Source organism: Xiphophorus couchianus, chromosome 16, assembly GCF_001444195.1.
Source record: "Xiphophorus couchianus chromosome 16, X_couchianus-1.0, whole genome shotgun sequence".
Classification (NCBI taxonomy): Eukaryota; Metazoa; Chordata; class Actinopteri; order Cyprinodontiformes; family Poeciliidae; genus Xiphophorus; species Xiphophorus couchianus.
Window position 1 is genome coordinate 18,531,285 of NC_040243.1, and position 23,813 is coordinate 18,555,097.

Here is a 23,813-nt window from a genome sequence, read left to right on the forward strand (position 1 = left end):
AGTTTATTTAAAAAACAATAAAAAATTGTTTCAGTCATGCTGCATTTTTTTCTGGACCAAAGGCAAAAGTGGCTCTCAGGGTTAAAGGTCACTGACCCCTGATATAATCCATTACCCAGTCAAGTATTCACCAGGGTTTTTTAATTTTATATTTAGCTCCACCCTAAGGAAGAAAAACATTCCCACAGCATGCTACTGCCTCCACCATGTCTCACTATGGTGACGGGTTCTAAGGGATGTGCAGAGTCAGATTCTCTGCCATGAAGTGTTTGCATGCAGGCCAAATATGCACAACATCAACAGCTTTGGTGCGTATCAGCACAATTATGCTCATATGCCACTGACTGAACATTGAGACAAGAAAAGAAAAAGTCACTTTGCGTTCCAAATTCCAGTTTTTATTGGTTGCTGGATTTCAGGTGAACCAATGGCACAAGAGAGAGATTACTCCACAATATCCCAGAAAAATTGTACAAAATAATACAAAAGGAAGTTCCAGTTTTACAAAGCAAAATGTGTGGACTTTCATTTTCTTTTCTTTCTTTTTTTTGATCAATTAATTATCCTACTGCCAAAAAATCAAAACTCAAGAGTAAGGCACAGTCATTACCACATGTTTACCCTCCCAACATCCAGTTTGCCAAAAGTTTCTCGGAGAGGAACTTCTCTGTTTTTGTTTCCCACAGAACCTTTCATGAAAACACTCAGAACATCAGAAAAACGTTGGACCGGATACAATCGTGCATCGATTCGTCGAGTGATTGCAGTGATTGGTCGTCTAAGCGGATTTAAAAAAAAACAAAAATAAAATTTTAAAAAAAATCAGCACATTGAGATTCCGTGCGACTGAACTACGAGATGAAACGTCCGTTTCGAACCGAGACGGCAGGAACCCGAGATGCAAGAGAGAGAAAAAGAGAAACGGATTTTGGGTGAACAGGTTCTCCGATGTGAAGCCGAGATGTTGAACGGGAACATGTTGCTAGCACCAGATTCCAGTTTTGAACAGCTTGTCGTCTACCCAGTATCAAAAGTTTGGTCTGCGTAAAGGCTCAGGTGTTTGTTTGGTCGAGGGAAATCGAGAAAAAAAAACTAAAATAATAATTAAAAAAAGCAGCTTTCTAGGCATCTATTGACTGTTTCACTACATTTACTACATCTATCCGCTGTACCCTTTTAGCCATGATAATGTCTGTGCCTTGAACTTGGAGCAAGAAATGAATCCAACTGTGCAAGAGTGCAGCAAACGTACGGAAACGTGTGTTGATCTGCGTCGGCTTTTAACCCTTTATACCGTTTCTCCGACTACAGCTTCCGGAGGATTTAGGTTTCTTCCTACGACCTGCTAAGATCTCAGACTTCTGCCTCGTCACCGACTGATGATAATACAGCTAGAGAGCAACACGGGCTTACATCTAAATATCATACACTTGAGATGAAAGGAGCGTGGGGGGAGGGGCTAAGAGGAGGTGGGCGGGGCTTTGTCTCGTCGAGTTACATTGTCTACATCGTCAGATCCACTCTAGTTATATTACAGTCATCAAGAACGCCAAGCTCTCATAAACAAACGCTGAATCTGGACCCTTCAGTCCAGTTCAGACGCCAACAAGCAGAAACGCGGAGGGAGCGAGAAGTGGCGCGACAAAGACGGATCGAAGCAGGAAAAGTGCACAGCACCCTGTGGTAACTACGGCGACGGATACAGGTTGGCACCGGAGGGCAGAGCTGACAAAAAAAAACAAAACGAAGAAAAACGGAGGAAGGAAGGAAGGCAAGGGAGGGAGAAAGGAGAGGCTCCTGTCTTCTATCCTTGCTGATCTCTGTGCAGTTTGTCAACATATAGTCAAAAAGGGGGCGGGGTTTAATATGAGGGGCAGGGGTGGACGGGTAGGTGTTTAGGCGGTGGACGGGTCAGGGGGCTCTGGTACTCAGTACTCCCAGAGCGTGGCGGTTTCCAGGTCGTCGGCGTTGGCCTTCAACACGCCGGCGTGGTCGCCGCGGAGGTACTTCCCGTCGCCGGCGTGGCGGACGGCCAGCTTGTTGTAGTCGCAGAACTCGAACAGGAAGTCGACGGGAGTGTCGCTGCTGCTCACGACCGCCTGCTCGTTCCCCACCATCCAGTACTTTCCGGTGGAATCTGCAGGACAGACGACGGAGAAGAAGGCGCGTTAAAAGGGGCGACGTCAAGATGGGATTTGCGGATTTGCCCTCGACAGCCGCGCCCACCCTGCAGGCTGTAAGCGCCGTCTCTGAACTCCAGGGTGAAGTAGTCGTAGGAGGAGCGGTTGGAGTCCAGCGTGCCGGTCACCTTCCTGCAGCCGATGAAGCCGTGTTCGCCACGCAGGACGATGATGGGACGGTTGATCAGCTTCATGATGAACTCCTCGGACTCTCCTGAAGATGGAGGACAGGCGACACAGAGACGGTCAGCAGCAGACAGGGCTGGGCGATGTATCAAGTATACTCAATGTATCGTGATATTTTCAATTTACGATAGTGAACATGGCTATATCGCAACCATCCAGCATAAATTGTCGTTCAAATAATAAACTTTCGCCGTCAAATTCTAGTCCCTCTCCCCTCCCAACCTGAAAATTTTCTACCAATCGCGCTGCTCGGAGAAAACAAACATGGCGACAGCGAGAGTTTGAGGCGAGCCGTGAATGAGACGGTAACTGAAGAGGAATCAGATGAACTAGTCTGGTTCCGAAGAGAAACAGCGCTGCATCAATAATCTGGCAGTGGTTTGGATTTTATATGGAGGACGTCAAACAAAATGAGGTAATTTGTGAAACAGGTTTTAAAACTATTGTGACAAAAGGTTGCGTCACAAATCTATTTCACTGCCTAATCAGACTATTGTTTTACATGCCGTTCATAGCCGGTAGAACTGGTCCGTTAAAGTGAAACCTGGAGACGTAGGTAGGATTAACTTAGTGATATGCAATAGGAAAAATAACTCAAAACTACTCATTCCTTTTTTTCCTCGCTCTCTGTCGGCTTTACGCTACGCGTAGACTCGTTGCCATAGCAACTGACAACAACGCAACTTTATGCATCAGGATTACCCCCACACAGAGAAGAACATTTACTTTGTTACAGTTTTATGCTTTTAGACTTTTTTGTGCTTTTATTAACAAGTGATCGCTGTGGTAGATTAGCCGCCGCTGCTATTAGCCAAGCTAACACAGCGGTGGTTGGTAAGATAATTTAAACACCTGCTTTGCTGATGCTCTGTCAGTGTGTGTGTAGGTCGCCTTTTTAGTTTTAAGATGAACCAAAAACACACCTTATTCCACAGCACATCTATGTTAAGTTTGTCAAAGTCAAGCATAACTGACCTACTTCTCTCTCCCTCGCTATTTTTGTTTCTTAGTTAAAACTTAATTCTCACCTTATCTAGTCATAGTGTAGACAGTTCATAGCAAATCACTGCATCCCTTTTTATATGAGCTTACATTTAAGTCTAGCAGAGAAATGGGGGCAGGAACTTGCATGGGTGACATCATGCTGCAAGGAGCATAGTTTAAAATAACTTTGGAGCTCATTTAAGAATATCGTGATATATATCGTGTATCGTGATACAGCAAAAATATATCCGGATATTAGATTTTCCTCAGATCCCCCAGCCCTAGCAGCAGAGTTACTGTTCTGGTACAACTCATCTAGATATCCTGACTAAACAAAAACACATCTGCCCGTTTCGTTTCTGCTTCACCACCATCAGGAGGGGGAAATAAAGAAGAAAAAAAAAAAGGTACGATCGGCAAATGCTGGAACATGATGTCCATAATTTGAGACTTTTTAGATCTGCACAGCTTGCAGCAGGAAAAGCGGTCGCAATGGTTGAAATCCCTGACAATTAAGTGCTGAGTTTTGTTGTATTTTTAGTGTTGAGCAGCTGTTTGGAGCGGAGCAGCTGTTCTCCAACCAGATCGTGAAACAAGCTGCAAGTTTAGAAAACTAGTGAGAGCGAAACGCTGAAACCTTTCGTTCGGTGCATTCTGACCAGTTTAAGGTTGGAAGGTTTTCTGAAGGTTACAAAAAGCTTCCAGCATCCATTGAAATTGGGAAACTTTTAGCTGAAAATTTCACATAGACCAACATTTAGCTTCATCAAACCAAATTGGTAACCGATCTGTCAGAAACATAAAAATCCAATCTTTTTCCTCAGTCAGTCAACCTGTCATGGCGCCAACAACTTAACTTTTTTTTGAGTGGATGTCGTTACCGACCGAGTCCAACTCAAAGTCAACCATTTTCTGAAAGCAAAGAAATTAAGGGCTTGAAAAGGAGACCGTCTTCAAACTTATGCCGACTTTTGCCTGCAGTTTATTCAGGCTGTGACAGAGCGAGAGAGAGCAAGACGTCAAACTTGACTTTATATTTGAGAGTTTAACCTCAGTTGAGCTGGTTTTGGAAATATTGGCACCTTTAGGTGAATCTGATGATTTACAGTCTCCAGGAACTACACTGAGGCCGTTTTTGATAAAGTCGCCAATATGAGAAGCTAAAGACCATGTAAAGTAGCCAAATTTGTGCTTTCACACAAAAGTGCGATGTCTCCACTTCTAATTAATGATTGCTCATTAATTAGAAAAATTAAATGTTGTATCCTAATGTTTTATTTGGACTCTTAAGGAAAAGCATGTTTGAGTAAGAAATTAAAAAAAAAATAAAGATCTCTTTAGAAATGCATTCATGCGTTTAATCATCAGCTAATTTTATTTTTCCTCTTCAAATTATATTTCAGTGTTTACATTTATGGATTATGTGAAGTCTACCTGTGAAAGATATATATACAACTCCTATAGGTGCCAAATGGAAACTGGAATCCGCTAAAATAACTGCAAAACATCCCGTTTGTTCAACACGGGGGGGGGGGAACTGAAGAGAAATAAATTTTTAGCATTTCGGTATTTTTTCTGAGCCACGTCTTGACCTTAAAGTGGAACTTTGACAAGTGGGTGTCACCTCTCTGTGCAAAGCAAAACAAAAACAGACATTTTAGTATGAAGTATTTTGTGCACAGGAATAAAAATGACGCAGCAAAGTGCCGTTCCCAATATCCATAATTAAAGACAGAAAACTGGGACACTACAGCTCTGGAAAATGCAGTAAGCAGCCATGTTTACTCAGAAATGCTGAACCCTTTAAGAACCAAAACAACTGGAGCATCCAGACATGATTTCATTACTCCTCCTCCTCCTCCACTGAACCCTTCATCGCGTCAGCGCCAGGCTGTGAATCAGTTATCCAGTCGTTCCTGTCAGCAGATCAACACCGACCTGCAGAGTCCATGGTAGCGGCGAGCTGGCCGTTTTTCTTGGCCGCCACGTACTTCCCGTTGGCTGCGCGGAGAGTCAGCCGCTTCCCACGCCACTCGATGTCAAAGTAGCAGTTAGTGGACCTGCGGAGGAACAGACAGAAGGCTTCAGCGTGCGCGTCAGGAGCGGATGAGTCGCGCCACGTTGTCATTTTTGGAGCCTCGACGGTTGGGGTCTCATCTGTCTTTTCTCCCCTTTGGCAAATGTGGATGACTTCCAGGAGCGATAAATTAAGAAAAAAAAAAAAAAAAGAAACAGATTACTCACTGTTGACACCCTCACACGTACAAAAACAAGGAGCCGAGTTCAGGGTTTCTTTAAATCAAGCAGGCGTTTGTCCTTGACCGAACTGGCTACAAGCTAGGACCGAGCAATCTGTTAAAGTTGATTTAAAGAAGTCAGAGCCATTAGAAAACACAATATTTACTTGTACCTCAATGTCATTGAGAAGTTTACTCAATAAATAAAGTGAAACTCGACGTAGCACGGCACGGAGGAGAAATGTTACAGGTTGCTTCTACGGCGACCTTTAAGGAGTTTTCTGACCGAACCAAGCAGAGCAACACCACAGGCATCAAAAGCAGGTTTTGGTACGTTTAGCAGCGTGTGCTGGTACCGAGTCCTGCCGGGAAAATAAACTCAACGTGGCGTCCTGGACTTCACTCTGGACGTCAAGCAGCTTGGATTTTGTGCTGCTTAGTTTACTTTATTTTGGAAAAACAGTCACGTAAACACAGCAGCCAAGTAAAAGCTGGCTACTGTGTGCTGCACTGCTCTGAGTGAAGTAAAACCAGGACGGTCTGAAGTAGAGGGAGAACAATTACAATTAAGCTGAATTAATTTTCAGTTCTCGGGTGAAAACGGCCTTGATGTCGATGAATGTCACAGTAGCGTAGCTAATCTACTGCTATAGCGAGACGCACAAGTTTGCTACCATCACATACTAATCAGATCAATTAAATCTTTTGAATTTGGAGACATTGAGACAAAAAAATATATATCTAATGTTGCTACATATTAGAGAATGTAAATAAATAAGTATATAAATAAATGTAAAAAAATAGCATTCAGCGTTGTTTATCCACGTCTGGTGAGAGATCAGATTCCTGTGGTCTGGTCTGAGCACTCAGTCGAGCCAAATCTCAGGAATTTGTTGCAGGAATGTGGGGAAGTTCCTGCAGAGGACTCAGAGCCGTGACCCCTCCACCCCCGTCCCGTCTCCAAGCTTCAAGTAAAGTTTAATTTGTAACAGGGGGAATCCGATTTTCTGCTGTTTGAGAACAATGTCTGCCTCCGAGATCGCACGGCAACCAGACCCACCGTAGCATTTGAGCTAAATTGAGTTCCAGTAACCTTTGATTGATGTTCACGCGTTGGACACTGGTCCACTTTACGTAACTCGGGGTGAAGAATCTTTAATCCTGGGTCAGGAGCCTCACTGGGATTCGTTTCTGGAAAACTGGATGGAGGGCGGGGGTGGGGGGTGGGGGTCAGAGGTCAACAGCCAGCTCCCTGCTCGGAAAGAACTACTACACACAAAAGAAAACACTCCCCACCCCACACACACACACACACACTTCATCTTCCACTACATGCCACTGCCAGGACAGGAGGTCACCCACTCTTAACCTCCCACTCATTGGTCCCCTCCCCCCGTAGGAACCCAGAGCTCCTGTTACACCAACCGCTGCGACCGGACAGATTTCCTTTCCCAAACAGACGGGGACAGGTGCGGCTCTGCTGATGGACTCTTACTTGCTGGAGGCGGTGCACTGCAGGCCTCCGTTGGCGGTGAGGGTCCAGTACTTCCCAGCGGCGGTCCGGAACGCGCACTTCCTGTTCTCGCGGCAGATCTCCACCTGGAACACCTCCTGGTCGCTCTCTTCGTCCTGATTGGCAGACAGGTCCATGCCTAGAGGGGTAGAGAAGAAGCAGATAGGATTTATGGGCGGGGGGGTTAACGAATCCATCATGAAGTGGGCGGGCAGCTGGGCTGACTGGTGAGACACACACACACACACACACACACATCCTGTGGTCAGGATCAGAGGGACTAAATGAGCAACATCAGACGGCTGAGATTAGAGGGATTTCACACAGCTGCACACACGGCCACATCTGTCAGACCTCAACGGGCTTCAAAGGATCAACAGTCAGGACGGACGGCGAGCGGCAGACAGAGGTTGCACCGTAATGAGGTGACCGCTCCACACCGAGGGGCAACTTTAACACCATGTCAGCAAAAAAAAAAAAGAAAAAGGCTTCCGATGACCACGATTGTTATAGTTCCCTAAAACTAAAGAAATGAGCTGAAATTAAACATTTTAGCCGAAACTGAAATTAAAAAAAGTATAATGGGGGAAACTGTAACTATGTTTATAAAACTGAAACATACAGAAGGTAGAAGTGATACCCTTCGTTTTTCACATTTATGAATCGATCCGATGTGAAATAAGGTTTTACGTCAGCTGTCGGCAAATTACAGAACGCCACACCGGCGGCACTTATGTCAGTCCGCAAAATAGTGACGGCTAACATTGGAAGAAAACACCAGAGTCAGTCGATTATTCAATAATAACTGAATACTTTTTTTAAATTGTATCTTCTGTTGAGTGTTCATGACCCAATCAATGGATACATAATCAATACAATACTTGGACCTTTTTGAATTCTGCACCTAAAAATGATCTAAAGTATGAAAAAAAAGCCCCACCAAAATTACATCCATAAAAAAGAAACAATATTTAAACTCATAGCTAACAGAAACCAGCAAACACACTCTAAAAAGTAATTTAAATTAACTGAATTAGACGAAAAACTAAATTGTAATGAAAAACCCAACGTATTATCACCGTGCTGTCGACTCATCCAGAAACTGATCAAATCCATTTTAAAAAGTTACTTCCTGGTAACAATCAGGAACTACAACGTGTCACAAAACATCAGTAAACTCTAATAGACGCTTCGATGAGGACGCGACGCCAAGGCAACCGGAAAGAAATCAAATGCATCATTTCCTTCTCAACAACAAGGTTTTACTGAAAATGTCACTTCTGGTTGGGGATTTGATGACCCTGGAGAAAAAAAACCCAACTAAGTTTTAGTTTACTTTTATTCTACATTAAAACTAATTGTAACCAAATCCATTGCAGACATAGCCAGATGCACTTTCAAGCTTTGCAACATTTAACCCATTTAGCATGTAGTTTTTGTAGTAGTGCTGAATTGTAATTCAGAGTATCACTGCTTTGCACATAAAATAACCCCTTCCTTTATTTTCCCCAATCAGTTCGTCCAAACAGAACAATTCAATCCAAGTTAAGCTGGTCTACACAAGCTGGTTCTAATTCCCCATTTGACGTGGAGCAAAGCGCCTCCGTTTGATCCGTCACTTAGATTTGTAACTACAGAGGTCCAGATTCCCCAAACAACCAAAAGTTGCACCGTTTAGTGGCAACAGAAAGCTTCAGGGCAGACGAACAAGTTCAGCGCCCAGAGCCAACTCTGACGCAAAGTTTTTAAAGAATCTTACATCAAGAACTACTTTGTTTCTTACTTCAAAATAAGAGTCCAACTTGATTCTGGACATCACGTTAAAGAACGATTGGCTGAAGAACGTCGACATGTTCAACTGGACAGATGTCCCTTTATCTAATCAAAATGATTTAATGTAGTCAAATCTTGTCCCACAAGATCTGGTTACGACCGTCAATCTGAATTGGTTAATGTTTAGTAATAATAATAATAATAATAATTCTGTTTTTGGATAACTTCAAAGTGCCACAAACAAACTCTTGGAAAAACATTCACATACGTCACTGAGCTGCACTTTGTGACTGCATTTAATCATATTTTCAAATTTACAGATATTTATTGATGCTCTGGAGGAGCAAAGGGGAGAAAATAGTGAAAATAACTTCTGATAATACTGTCAGTTTTGAGGGTTTTTTTATTCATCATCATCAATTGGAATTTACTTAAACATTAAATCAAATTCGTAATACTTTTATCACGATAAACGACCTGTCTAGTAGAAAGAGTTCTCCAGTATCGCTTTTATCACAAACACTCAAACAGAATATTTGAGAGTTTGTCGTTTCCAGGAAAATCCATTTAACTTTGCGTCATCATCTGAAGCCTACAAGTGGGAAATTTTTCCAGAAATACCTCAGAGTCCAGAACACAAATCCCCCCCGCTGGGCCAAACGCTTTAGCTTAGCCGACGACTAGCTTTGACCACGTTAGAAAGTCGGCCCGTCAGTCCCGCTGTCTGCCCAGAACAAGAGACGCCATTAAACATCACGCCATCCTCGCTCCGGCTTTTAAGAGCAGCAAAGTGGTGGACAAATATGACTGAGCCGCCGGATGAACACACACAGATACTTCATCGCGGACAATGCGGCCCATTGTCCAGGCTGAGGTCACGGCGTGGCTGGACGTATAGCCAGGGGCCTCATGGGCCGTGACTGGGCGCTGTGTAAATGTGTGCCGAGAAAAGAAAGACCTGTTTGAGAAAAGACGAACGGAGTCATGGTTTCACCGTCCGTGTCTTTTCACACATGACTCACTCCCCATCCCCTAACATCATCCCTCCATCTTGGTTTTTTGCCTCTTCACGTCGACTCTGCTCATGTCGGTGAAAGTATTAAAGCGGGGAAGGTGTTATTCCACGCCTTCCTCCGCTTTTCCTCCCCTTTAAATCCAAATCTGAAACCACACAAGCTTACGAAACGTTGGATCCAGTTTCTGCAGAAACGCGCTGGGGACACACGCGTGCACGACTGCACACGAAACGCAAACATAGACAACTGGGGAAGAGAATGGAGCGGATCGTAATGGAAACCACATGGCAGGGAGGAGGAGGAGGAAGAGTAGCGCATGAGAAGACGAAATCTGAGTTCATCTGCCAGATGAAGGTGAAAGCCTCGCCGCGTTGGCCGACCGGTCAGCAAACTTGAGCAGAAATCGCTCCCGGCGCGGGAGTCCGTTCGTTACTATAGAGATGACACATCTGCTGGACGAGTCGAGAGAGAGACACACATATACACAAGGTTTATATATAAAGAAAGTGCCATTGTGTTTTGTTTTAATCTGGTTATTCTGACGATTAATCCGTTACTCGTTCGCTGCGGCTCTAGTTGTATGCATTATATTGACAGTTGCAAATTAAGTCAGTGGAGTTCAGTTTAACCCCTGATTTTCTCTGACAAAATCCAAAAACAAATTCAAATGCAACTACCGTAATGCAGGAGCATGCAGAAAACCTTCGAGTAACAGAGTTCTTCTCTTGCTGCAAGACTGTAATGGTTTTGCACAGTCAAAAATGTGCAGCTATGCAAGAAAAGGAAAAGAAAAATTGGCACCTGAAACCTGAGAAAACTCTTTTTTTCTTGTTCCTTAAGTATAAACTCGCAGTCGCTACTTTATGGCTACCGTCTGAGAAGCTTTTTAAAATGTTTTTGTAACGTCAGCAAGCCCAAACTGTAACCAGAAGTCTGGACTATTAAGAGGCCAGGCTTAAAGTTTGAAAGAGTTTTGCTAGTCGTGCAAAAGCCTGGTATTCTGATAACGCATCATTGACCTCGAGGGAAATCAAACACGAAATGCCAAACTAGGGCGTTTGCATGCTGTGGTGAACCTTTAATACTGAACAAACATATGATTTGAATAAAGCCCTTGAAGGTCTCATCTCCTATTTTGCCTGGATATTTTCAGTAAAAGCTAATTTCAGTGGAAGCACACAGAGGAGGATGTTACAACAGTTCAGTGTTTGAACTGAAACCGTTTCCAAACGTTACCCCTGGAGGACAGAGCAAATATTTTTTAGAGGACAGATGAGCCTGATGGAGACAAAACAGAGAGGAAGCCTGAAGCTACCGAACAGATTCAGCTCTGCTGATCAGTTTGTGAGGCTCGCAGGGATAAGCGAGGGTGAGGGGAGGATCAGCCACACACTTAACGTCCTTCTTCATCAAAAGTGGCGACCGCGGGGTCAGAAAGATCCTCAACCACGAGCGTACAGCCATAAACAACCCCTCCATCTTGGCCTCGTCCTCGCTTCCACGAGAGGCCTGCTGCGTACGCACGTGATTGCATCAAGGGCCATTGTGCTCCGGTGTGTGTGTGTGTGTGTGTGTCTCTTCTATTGTTTGAGGAGGCGACCAGCTGGAGCACAAACATTCAGCGGGATCAGCAGCCTTTATTCTGATCAGGACAGACAGAGCGCGGAGCCAGGCAGCCAACAAGAGCTCTCAGAAAGGTCCCACAACAATGGCGGCCGGGATATGACTGCGTCTCGCACGAGGGCGTTTGCAGGAATTGATGTGTGTGTTCAGGTTTGGATTGGAGACACACCCTCAGCAGGCTGACACACTGGAGCCCAGCACAAGTCCAACCTATAATAAAGCAACAGCCAGGGAGGAGGAGGAGGAGAAGGCTCCTCTGTGGTTGATGAACCCAAGATGGCTTGGCATGCTCCGAAACGGACCCGGAGAATCAAACACTAAAAACATACGGAGTCTCTATAAACACATTATCGCATATCCGCTCGCTTAAAACGCCCGGCTTTACAGGGAGAGCACAAGTGTATCAGTTTCTCTTCGTTCGTGACGAGAGCTGGCGGACACAAATCATCGCCCTTCACCCTGCCGGCGGAGATTATCGCAGCGGCAGACAAGGTCGAATATGTGCGACTCATGTCTCATTTCCTGTCAGCAGGAGGCGAAGGATGCAGAAAGGGTGTCAGGGTTGACTCGGGGCCAGACGCAACAGCTTCGGTCTGCGGCCTTTAACCTGCACAAACACCGCATGGAGCTGTTTATTTGAAGAGCTCCTAAAGTCTTAGTGATTACAAGAAAAAAAAGCCAGTAGTGTAACCAAAGGAAAGAGTTTAGGTATTTTATGATTAAAAATATATCAGGGTTATTTGATGTTTTGGCTGTAGTCTTTTTAAACTATACCACTTTAAAGCCTCAGTTAGCAAACTTAATACAGCATCTCTTAAAGCAGTTGATATGCTAGCTACTGCAGTAGCCAGCTAGCTCCTAGTAGCTTGTTTATTTCTCCATAAAATGGAGCTGAAAAGCTAAAAGATGCCTTGAATAAAAATCCATTAAAAACCATGGCTAAGTTCTCCTGTTTATTAAATTTTTTATTTATAAAAAATGAATAACAGTGGACGTCAAATCCAAACTATTTGCTTTTTTTGTAGAATCATATCAGGAAGCAAAAATAGCTAGGCTAATTGCTACGTAGCATGCTATTAGCTAGCATTAGTAACTCAGCTAATCCAGGAGCGCCCTTTTTATTCCTTGGCACTGATTGGCTGCAGTAAGACCGTAAATCATGACGACAGTGGATGTAGCTTCTGCGGTGGAGTAAAAACTGTTTCTGCTGTGTTTATTAATGCATAACAAGGTATGTTTGGTGTTTGAACTACAAAAATAGCCAGCGTTAGTCTTTTTTTGTTTACTTTTAGGAGGTGGAGTCTCAAATATTTCTGAATTTCAGCTATTCATCAGCTATTCGTGATTGTAGTCCCAAATCTCTGTGAATACTGGGTGTCAGAAATGTAACAAATACTTAAAGATGTGTTACCATTACAGTAATGTAACAGTTTACCTTTTCTGTAAACTGTGAAAGTAACATCTATAAAAGTATCACTGCAACAGTTACAGTAAAAAAAAAAAAAAAAATACTGCTTTCTGTAAAAAAAAAAAGAAAAGCAACTGGTTAACTTGTAAACATTTGTTGTAAATTTATGGTTTTACTCACGCCAAAGTTATATCAAGAGAATCTGATGTCAACTTGCCGTAAAATCTCACCCATCATCATAAATAAGCTGGTTTACAGTTACAGAAAAGGTACATGTTCTCATTCAAGATCTTTAAGCTGCTTGATGTTTTCAGTATTTTCTGGCTTTATTTCATTTAGTAGAACCATGGCCTCCTTTCTTCATTTCAAATCAATTTTACAGTTCAACTAGTGGTTAGTCACATGAGGCGGCTGGAAAACAAAAACTTGGTGCCACAAGACCAAATGCCCCAGGGCATTTTACTGTAACCCATTCACACCAAATGCATAATCAAAATAAATATAACCCATATTTACAAAAGAACAGTCGGTGGTCGCACCAGAAGCCGGCCGGATGTGATGGGCTTTCATCCATTTAGGCCTCTGGTACCAAGAGTAAGGAGCAGAACGAGTAAGAGCCTCTAAGCTCCAGGCTAACTGACTGATAATTGTGGCCCGGACCACATGAGGGTCGTTAAACTGTCTCTGGGAATTTGTGCCCGCTGATGAGAAAAGTGGATGTTATGAACCGGAAACAGGCAACAGCATAGAGTCTGTTTATTGGCGGCTTTGAAAGCCATGAGCTCAAGTTGGACGATAAACAATGGGACTGCTGTAACGCCTGCATAACATTTGTCTAATTAAAAAAAGAAAAAAGAAAATGATAAGTTTCTGTAAGTGACACATTCTGACTCTTTAGTCAATGCATCTGGGAAATGAACATGAACTTTCTGGCTACATTTATAGCTTCAGGCTGAAAAACTGAGGCTATAATAATAGGGTTTAGTGTTTAGCAGAATTGTCATATTGGCTACATTTTTTAACAAAATGTAGCCATGTTTGGGGGGTGACTAACACTAGCTAGTATTATCTTGATCAACCCTGAGATACTCACCGGTTGGCAACAAAAAGTTAAAAATCAAATGAACCACAGATGTAAAAAGCCATTTTAAAAATAATAATTTTCTAAGACATGCAAAGGCAAATCTCCTATGGGCTGCCAGACAGCGAGAGAGATCAAGACTTCAGAAAACAGGAAGGCTGAAAAGTGGTAAAGCAACGTTGCTCCGTTTCAGTAGTCCAGAATAAATATGGAGATTAAAATCCTAAGAAATTTCTAAGTACATATCGAGTTTGCATATTGTGAGAAAGTTATTCTACAGGTGAAATGACTAAATGCCTGCTAATCAGAAACAAATCCTTGACACAACTAATGTATTGAAGAAAAAAGAAAAAAAAAAAAACAGGTCCCGAATGTTTCATTTTAATATTTTATAAGTCTATCATCAAGTATCTATTAGGTTTCTTCAAATCTGAACTACTATGCTGGTTTTGATTAAACATGGGGGGGAACTAGGTCATCACTTTTTGTAAAAAAGCCAAAAGGAGGGGAAAATGGTCTCAATTAAAATGGACTATTTCACAATTCAGTTGCACAAGACAATTCCGTGAACAAATTAAGTTACTGTAAATTATGGGACAAACACTTCAATCCAACTTAAAGTAGTAATTGTCGGGAGGGGGAAGCTAAACCAACTAATGGAAGGATATTTTCGAGTAGGGATTTTCCGTCTCTACTCGTCTAAAGCTTAGTGAAAGTAAAATCTGTACTCTTGACTGGACAGACACAGATTTTGGATTGACCCACTTGAGCTGGCCTCATGTCTAAAACCTCCCAGCGCTAATGAAAGCCAGCGGAGTCCGACCGCCATCTTGGCTCAGGTCTGCCAGGCAAACAGCCGCTGCAGAGTTCGACTCTGAGCTGCGGCGTGTTTGCTGAACATCTGGAGCCAGTTTAATTCCTCTCAGCATTAATCCTCATCCCAGCCGTCCAGTTGTCAGAGGGAAAAGTACAGAGTTTCTGTAAGAACTCAGGTCAGGTTTTGCAATAAGCAAAAATCTACACAGGTTGACTGTTAATTACCCGCAAGGAAGGAGGCTTCAGGCGACCAATAGAAAGCTGACATTGTTTAAGACCGTAAGTCTTTACTCTATAAGACAACAAAATCTTTTAAAACTAGACATGCAGAAATAAAAATGGGAAGCACATCATTTTCGACTTCATTCATCCTTCTGTCCATACCATGCAAATAAAGCCACATGCTAACATTAGCCTAGCCAAAGAGTATATTTTTTATATTTAATAAGGCAAAAACTAAAGTAAATAAAAATGACATTTGAAATGTCTCCTGGAATGTCAAATTTGAATTAGCAAAGAGTCAGAAATGACAGCGCTAGCTGCATGTAGAGCTAGTTTTTGTTAGCCAAAAACAAGGTGTGAATGAAGTTTGCTTTCACAAATATGTGTGGAATCATCAGATGTGTTCACAAACTCAACACTTCAGTGTTTCAGTCAAAAAATGAAAAGTAGCTAGTAGCTGTCTAAAATGTTGCTGAAAGAAAATCGCCTAATATGCACAAACATCAATAAGACAGCAAAAGAATATACCTTCAATATGCTTAAACCCACACTAATGGACGTATTTTCCTTTTGTTTAAGGTCACTATTGCAACCAGCCTCTGTATAAGGTATGGGATTATAAATGTGTTTATTTATTCTTCATATTTTTCAAACTGTGGCACTTGGGAGCCTACAAAGTGTCTCAGTAAAAATTCACATTTTTAAGTCAAAGACTTTTCTGAATAGACTAAAAACACCAAGACCAATAGAAGCTTCATGCATATATGAAGCATTAAAACACTGCAGGCAGCGTGTTTGAACAGTGGCCTCATCCTGGCACAGAGTCTTCATGATTACCAAATGCCAACCCTTCTCTGTCAAATCTAAAGACATGGAGCTTGATAAGCTCTACTAGAACCTTGGCTTTGTGCTTTGGTCAGACACAACTAAGGTTAAACTTTGCTATGTTAAATGCTCTAGGTATGTTTGGAAAAGCAATTCATTCCCATTGTTAAGTACGGTAGAAGACCTGGGATGTTTGAAAAATAAAAAGGTGTTTTCTCAAGATAATGAGCCAAAATATATTAAAATAATGATTTAGACACTTTGAAATTCTAGAGAGACTAATCAAAGAGTAATTGTTAAATGGATTCTCCAACCTTGTAAAAAGTTATGGAAAAAGAAAAATTTCCATCTTTATGCAAAGTATCGGCAGCGGTACCAATCCTTGTACCAAACAAGATTTTTTTTTTTTTTTTAAAAACTAACATCTTTAAGAAATGTGTTCTCCAAAGGTTTCCGCCTGAGGGCATCCATCTTTATTTTTAACAACCCACCTTAACCAATGAGCTTACACAGCCAACTTTAATTCATCAAACTGATTTATACCATTATAAATGTGGGAGTACAACAGTTTTGTACTATAATGTCACTTCTAGGTTTAGTTGAACAGGGAGCTATGGGCTGTTTGAAGTGAAACCAATGCTCTCTGTAGCCAAGGGAGATGCCGTTTCAGAGGACGAGAGGTTTAGATTATGGGGTCTTGGTGACATGCTGCAATCAGAGTCAGATTTGTTGCGCAACAGAGTCCGCGTACACCCACAGAGCCCTGAAGATCGAAGAGTGGGAACCTTTTAGTACAAGCCTTTCCTCCGACAGCCAGCCTCCATTTTGTGCTCGAGAAAGCAAACCGTGTCAGAAAGATTTGTGGCTGCCGGTGGAAACAAAAGCTGATAAATATACCAGAGAAGTAAACAAAGAAGAAAGAAAGACAGCCACTCCCTAGGGTGATTGAGACTTGGCAACAGGAAATTAAAAGTGATGCATCACATCACGGTTTCAGAAAAAAAAGGAAAACGGGCAAAGCCACTAAAACCACATGGCATTCCCAGTAAGCTCCTCCGACCAAATGCCATATTGAGATCTGGAGATCAGTCACACATTCCTGTCACTCAGTACAATTCAGTCACAAGCAACTGCTTTCAGGCAATTCCTCTGTATCCTTTCTATTCCACTGATTCTTTATGAAACATTTCATGGCCCCAATCTTATATTTTACTGATTTAGATGCATTAAAGCACCTCAATAGTTGTGGTTATTCAACTTCAGAGCTTCTAAATGGCATCAACAACTCCCCATGAGGGATTGGGACAATGCCAAATGGAGACAACCATCCGGTGCGAAGGAGCAGGGAGGAGTTGGGGGAGGAGAGGAGGCCACAATGGAAAAGATGTTCAAAAAGGAGGCACGCATGTCAAAATGGGGGGCGGCGGGGAAAAGCAAGGAAAGAGGAAGCAAGAAAGTGGGGGGGGTCGGGCAATTTAGCATCTCTGCCAAGTTAAACAGCTGAAACAGCCCAGACACAAAACCACATCTGATCTGAAAGCAAGGCAGAACCAAAGTATTTAAAGGTCTGGAGACCTGACAGAGTTATCTGGAGTGTGGGCGCTGCCAGATGCATCAAATTAGACCTGAGTAGGTCTAAAAAAAAGAAACATGTGTTTTTCAGTTTTTTCCCCGTATTTTCCTTGGACCATAACATCCTAAGTGTTAACTGTTTTTTTGTGCACTAGAACAGATCCATAAACATCAGGCCACTTTGGGCTGTTGAGGCAATTGTTGTCCAATTTGAGGATATTAATGATATCCATCGTTAATCTTGAGTGCTACAAGTACTTTCAAGTCCTTTGTTTTCTGCGAGTAGCAGATCAAATATTGTAATCTGAATCCTTAAATCAAGAGAATCCCCAGCATTTTTAGTCCAATACATCCACCAGCTCCGTGTACTTTAAACATTGGCGCTTAATAAGTTTGAATCAGGCGTCAAATCAGAGGAAACAACCAGATTAAGCTAGTGTTCACCCTTGTTCTTGCTAAACATACCATTTTGTTGAACTTGCACCACTATCCACTTTGACCATGTTGATACAAAACACAGGTTCTGGCCTTGATTACCAGATAACCCATCAAATGACCAAAATGAGCCAATTTTCCTCTCACTGGTCAGTCAAATGCATAAAGACTAAGAATGCCCAATCATTGTTAGTCTCAAAACACGACCTGCAGCATGTAGATTGTGACCAGAGCTGATCTGGTCTTGGATCAGCTCATTAACCAATGGATAAAAGTAGCATGCCAAGGTTTTTGGGGGGTTTTTTCCTAGAGATGCACCAAACTTTTGATGATTGGCTGTCCAAATGCTGGAAAAGCAGAATGCTGAAAACCAGGACCTCCCACCATTTCATCACCCAGCAGCTTAAAGCGAGAGAAAGGTCATGGGAGCAGCAGAATCCTGTTGCAGATCACCTACGTTTACCTTTGGATGTACGACTGAATTTTATCAAAGCACATTTTATCTAATGTTCCGTCGTCCTTATGGGAACAAAAGAAAACCAGAAACACAACTGGCAACAACGTGATCCCAGTTTGTTTGTCTGCCATTGTTCCTGCACTTTCATCTTCAGAGTGAAACCAGATCAGATCATTTCAAACACATTTTAAGGGTTTTAGTCGATAAATAATACAATTGGCATCTGTTGTGCTTGTTGCCACACCAAGACTCATATGAGAGGTCGGGTTCAGGCCAAGCAGGCCATTGTTTGGGGTGTAAATACACACAGGCCACTGTTGTGTGTGTGTGTGTGGGGGGGGGGGGGGGGGGGGTGTATGTGTGTGTGACTGGACCGTGTCCTGTAAGGATCATTTAGGATGTGCAGCAATGGATGGGAGTGGGGGGGAAGGGTTGGGATGGGGATGCAGGCTCACATTCCATCACGTTAACACTTCCTCTGCCAACACACTCACGCCCTCACTCACACACCGACCCGGGAGACCTGGTCCGGGCCTGCATGGACCACCACACCCACCTTGCCTGGTGGAGACGTTCCTCTCGTTCCCGGCGGTAAGCACGACCTGCGGGTGGCTCTGCTCCAGCACAAACAGCTCGTCCTTTCCCACCCGCGCGCTCTTGCCGGACTTCATGGTGCCGGACGGCCCCGAGGGCGCCAGGTACTTGCCGCTGCAGTCCCTGAAGGCCACCTTCCCGGAGCGGAACTCCAGCGTGTAGCCCGTGGTCTTGTCCGTGGTGGCCACCAGCGCCCCGTCGTTCCTCAGGAAGCGGTTGTCGGAGGTCTGCAGGTGGTACCGCTGCTCGCGGAACACCAGCGTGATCATGGAGTCCACCCCCCACGGCACGTCCCGGTCGATGGCGATCTCGTCCACCTTGTCGCTCAGGTGCGCGTAGCGCTTGCGCGTCACGCTGAAGATGTTCACCTGCGGGTGCATGGCGATGTGCACGCTCCATTTCTCCGCCACGGACACAGTCTGCGCGAAGCAGATGATCCGGTCCTCGGTGCCGCCCAGGTACCGGCCGTACTGCTCGGACTGCAGGGACCAGCGGCCGTCGTCGTGGGCGGTGATGACGAAGCGGCACTCCGGACCGGCGGCCTCACTGTCTCCGGTGACGTTCCCGTCCTTGTCCGCGGCGATGTACCGGCCCAGATGCGACTTGAGGAAGAACACGTTGGCGCTGGAGTCGTCTCCGCTCTGCTCCAGGGTCCAGATCTGCTTCTTCTTCATGCTGGTGGCCGACGCGTTAATTTTGAAGCCGAACGTCTCCGCGGTGAGGTATTTGTTCCCGCAGTTGATGAGGCCGAACTGGATCTGCAGCATGTCGCTGGTTCCGTTAGCGGAGCCGTTGGTCGTCATGGTCGGGGCCGGGTGAGGGTGTGTGTGGGGGGGGGCCTTCGGTTCGGACCGGTTCTTGCCTTGGAGGGATGAGCAGGGTGGGGGGTTTCGGGGGGGAAGGCTTCTGCAAGTGGGCCGAAAGGGTGGGATGCTCTGCCGCCTCGCGTGCTGCTTCTTTGTTTGGGGGAGAGCGTGAGTGTGAGCGCGCGCCTGCCGGTCCTCAGTGCTCTGCTTGTCTCAGCAGCGCGAGCCCGTCGCCACAGCTGCAGCCTATGTAACCATCAGTGACGTAGCTCCCCCCTCCCCCCCCCCGCCCCCCAACCTCGCCACAAACCACGCCCACCCCGAAACATCCACACATAAAAAATAAAAATAAAATCTGGAAGCAGATGAGCTGGAGGCTGAGGATTCATTCCTCTGGTGATGATGTCGATGCCAGAACCGGTCCAAGGTTCTGACCTTGGTTTCTGGTGAGACCTTCAGCCAGCTTAACACCGTGGCAATGAACTGGACTATCACTGAAAACTGTATTTCAGCCATTTAATTGTAAATAAATAAATAAAACTGATATAAAGATGAATTGCGCACATGTCCTCAGAAAATTTAAAGTCACGGAAATATAAAACAAAAGAGGTGACAAGAGAAGCAGGCTGCTCACAGAGTGTCGCGTTTGAGAATGCTTTTGGAAAGTTGAGTGGAAGGAAAAAGTCTTGTCCAAAAATGCCACAGGGATAGCTGCGACCTTGGGAGGACTGCGAAGCAAAGTCAAATAGTTTACTTTTTTTTTTTCTTTGAAGAACGTTTAAATTTGTCTCCCTGCCAGAAAATATTCAGGATATTTAAATCTAACATACAGTCACATCTGAACACATTAAAATATCGGCGAAAATTGTAATTTATTTTAATAATTCAGCTCAAAAAGTGAAGCTCATATTATATTGACTTATTACATTCCACAAAAAGGCCACTGCTATAAAAACAAAACAAAAGAAAAAAAAAATTGGTTATTCAGAGTGCTGAGAGAAAGTTGAGTGGAAGGAAAAAGTGTGTTAGAAAAAGGAGTAGAGTGGAGTAGATTGCAAATGTGTGGAGTGTGGCTGTAGTCTAAGTCGACTCCAACACAGACACAAGCAGCAGAAAGGATTTAATAGCGACAATAAATTGCGATTGTTAGCATAATTATGCTAACAGTGGTTTTTCCTTTAATTGTTCTCGTGTGCTATTTGACTGGTTTTATTGATGTTGAGCCTAACTGGGGACCACAGAGAAGTTTTGCTAAATTGCTGGTGTTCAATTATGTGAAATGTTTCCTGTTTACTTTGTTAAAACATACATTGATATATTGCTTGATACATACATTGATGGGCTGCATTGTTGCTTTACTTGGCGTATTTTTATTTGTGTGCATATTATTGGATGCCTGTCGCTTGGTGTGGTGCGTAGTTTTTGCATTGTCCTGCACAACGTGTGTGTTGTTCAGGTACAGTTGACGCCTACTGCAGGTCCTGAGTGAAACCTCGTGGCACGCCACTGTAAATATGAAACTGTCAACATATTTTTATATGATTAGAACTAACATAATATAAATTTGAAATAGCTTCAAGTTATTTTGACAAAAAGAAAGAAAGCAAAAGTGTTAACATTTACATATCCAAGGCGTTCCATTAAGCAGCAGCTTAGTTTGCTTATACCTTGGGCTGGCCCTGGTTAAAACTTTTACACTTTTAATACACAAGTTAAAGTAAAAAATAAAAATAAAAGATAAACTTAACACAACTTTAAAGAAAAAAGCAAACTCTTCAGTCTGGAAGAAGTCACATGAAGGGAGTCTGTTTCCCACTGGACGCTGAAATTATATCAGTTTCTCCGGAATCCGACGGACTCAGCATTCAAATCATGAGGACCGGGTGTGTGTGTGTGTGTGTGTCCCCGGACAAAGCGCCATTCATGGCCCCTAGCGCGCACATCAGAGGGTAGAAATGGCTCGGTTCCGTAAACAAAGAGGCCAAACAGATCAGGGTGCATGAACATCGCCCTCAAAAAAACACACACACACAAATACCGAGGCGCACAAAGTGCAGGGGCGCATGTCAACATCAGCGGCACACTCTCTGCAGAGACAGAAATGCTACGCGGCCTTATTGCGGCCGTTGTCTTGGCGAAGTGAAGCATAACATGGGAGAAACCTGCATCGCGATGCAAATGATGGGAAATTTTGTTCAAACACATATCGGTTTATGTTCCAACAAGCAGCACTGGTTGGCAGCAATACTTTGTTTTTATAGGAGACGACTACTGAGTGTTTTCTTTTTTTTTAAATAACAACAATCATCTGCTCTGTGTGGAAGCAGCAGTAAAAAAAAAAAAAAGCTGGTGGGGAAGGTAGATATCTCCTGTTTACCTCTGGGTACTGCAGGGTTTGCAAAACAGAAAGAAACTCGACCTTCTTTCTGTCTCTGGTTCCCCCGCGGTCTGGATAAATCCGATCCTCACCAGAAAACCCAGAAAATTAAATCTGGGCGCGTTTTCACCTCCCCGCAGCGCCGCGCTAATAAAATCACCTGCGATGCTCGGATGTGTTATCAGGAAACATGGATCCTAAAAGCCGGTTTGTAAAGATTTAAAAGCCCGAAGAGAAAGAGAGAGAGAGAGAGAGAGAGAGAGAGAGAGAGAGAGAGAGAGAGAGAGAGAGAGAGAGAGAGATATTTGGGATCCACATCTCGGGATTTTCTTTTATTTTCTTCGGTCGCCTAGCAACAGATCCGACGGAGCTGCTATGGTGTGATATAATAACACTTCAAACAATTCAGTCGTGCTCATACTGAAAGCAGAGCATCTGTATAGTCAGGAATGTCCGACATTTGTCTCAGATTCTCGTTCGGGTCAAAGTCTGGGCTTTGACTAGGCCATTTCAACACATGACATGCTTCTGGTGTTATGAGTGAAACAGAAACATGACCCATGAAATGACCAAAGGACGTGTTGCGAAGGTGACTCCAGGATCATTCGACTCTGTTTTGGGTGCAATATTTTGGTTTCCCAGGACAAAAAAAAAAAAAAAGTATAATCTGTCAGATTATCTCAACATCTGAGTAATTAACTCAGGATTCATCCGCCTCGGTCTCTTAAATCCTGGTACAACAGGGCTCTTTTACAGTCACTCAATACCATCATTTCAAATGAGCGTGGGTTTGCTTTGTGGCCCTAAAGTCAAAGCATCTTTTTGCAGGAGGTAAATGAAAGAGTCTCAAAGCGGGAGGGGACGTGGGGTATGACTGCCCTGACCATAAGATGTGAGTGGATGGAAAACATGACTCAGCTCCTTTGCATTGGATGACACGCAACTTTACAGCTAACCCTAACTAAGGATTTGAATCGCCAGGGTGACATGTAGGCAAATCAGACACAGGAGCAGAAATGTTCAAAGACGAGTGTGGTGCACACGTGTGTGTGTGTGCATAAGTGTGTGCTTGTGGGCGTGGGTGTGTGTGTGTGTGGTGGGACCACACCTCAGCGTTCTCTGGGTATCTCTCCTCCGTTGTTGGAGAAATAAATAAAAATCAGATCCAGTTACCCACATAGAGCTCTTTGACTGAGCATCTCTCTCACATATTTTGTCTGGTGTGATGAGATTAGTACTGATTTATGATGGCAACATGCCTCACACACACACACACCACACACACACACACACCCCACACACACACACACACACACAATGGCCACAGGAGACACCCACAGCTGGTTCAGGGAAAAGAGGAGGGAACCGAGAGAGAGAAGGGGGTCGCTATCTTTTTGTTCACAGGGCATGTTGCTATGGAGACCGGCCTCGAGCCCTTTCGCTGACTGCCTGGTGGTGTGCGCTGACACACTGACACACTTGCTGCCTCTTAGGCAGGCCGTCACTGCAGCAATGCAGCAGGGGCATCAGAGCAGACCAATCAGCAGCAGAGATGTTTGGCAGAGCCGCGAGCTGAAGCTGAGAGTCTGGGGGAGGTTTCCATGCAGTCCAGTTCGCTGCAGCTGTTGAGGAGTCATAGATTCCCAATTTCCCTTCCAAGCGGCGAAACGCTGGGAATTAAAGGAAAATATCCGAACGAGAGAAAAAG

General features: G+C 43.9%; 1 protein-coding gene across 1 annotated transcript; it reads right to left on the minus strand.

The window, feature by feature from the left end:
• Positions 1-376: 376 nt before the first annotated feature.
• Positions 377-19,961, minus strand: fscn1a (fascin actin-bundling protein 1a). The gene is made up of 5 exons (XM_028041891.1): positions 18,885-19,961; positions 7,083-7,239; positions 5,289-5,410; positions 2,227-2,394; positions 377-2,137 (listed from the first exon to the last, which is right to left on the minus strand). The coding sequence occupies exons 1-5, from the start codon at positions 19,723-19,725 to the stop codon at positions 1,929-1,931; spliced, it is 1,497 nt and encodes a 498-aa protein (XP_027897692.1). The 5' UTR covers positions 19,726-19,961; the 3' UTR covers positions 377-1,928.
• Positions 19,962-23,813: the final 3,852 nt, after the last annotated feature.

What these genes read in the sequence shown, in the direction of transcription:
- fscn1a (XM_028041891.1), bottom strand. Translation starts at nt 19,725, where the DNA reads ATGACGACCAACGGCTCCGCTAACGGAACCAGCGACATGCTGCAGATC. An exon ending in CAGTGCACCGCCTCCAGCAA is followed by an intron (nt 5,411 to 7,082) that starts GTAAGAGTCCAT and finishes GTTCCTCCGCAG; the next exon opens with GTCCACTAACTGCTACTTTG. An exon ending in CGGCGCTTACAGCCTGCAGG is followed by an intron (nt 2,138 to 2,226) that starts GTGGGCGCGGCT and finishes TCTGTCCTGCAG; the next exon opens with ATTCCACCGGAAAGTACTGG.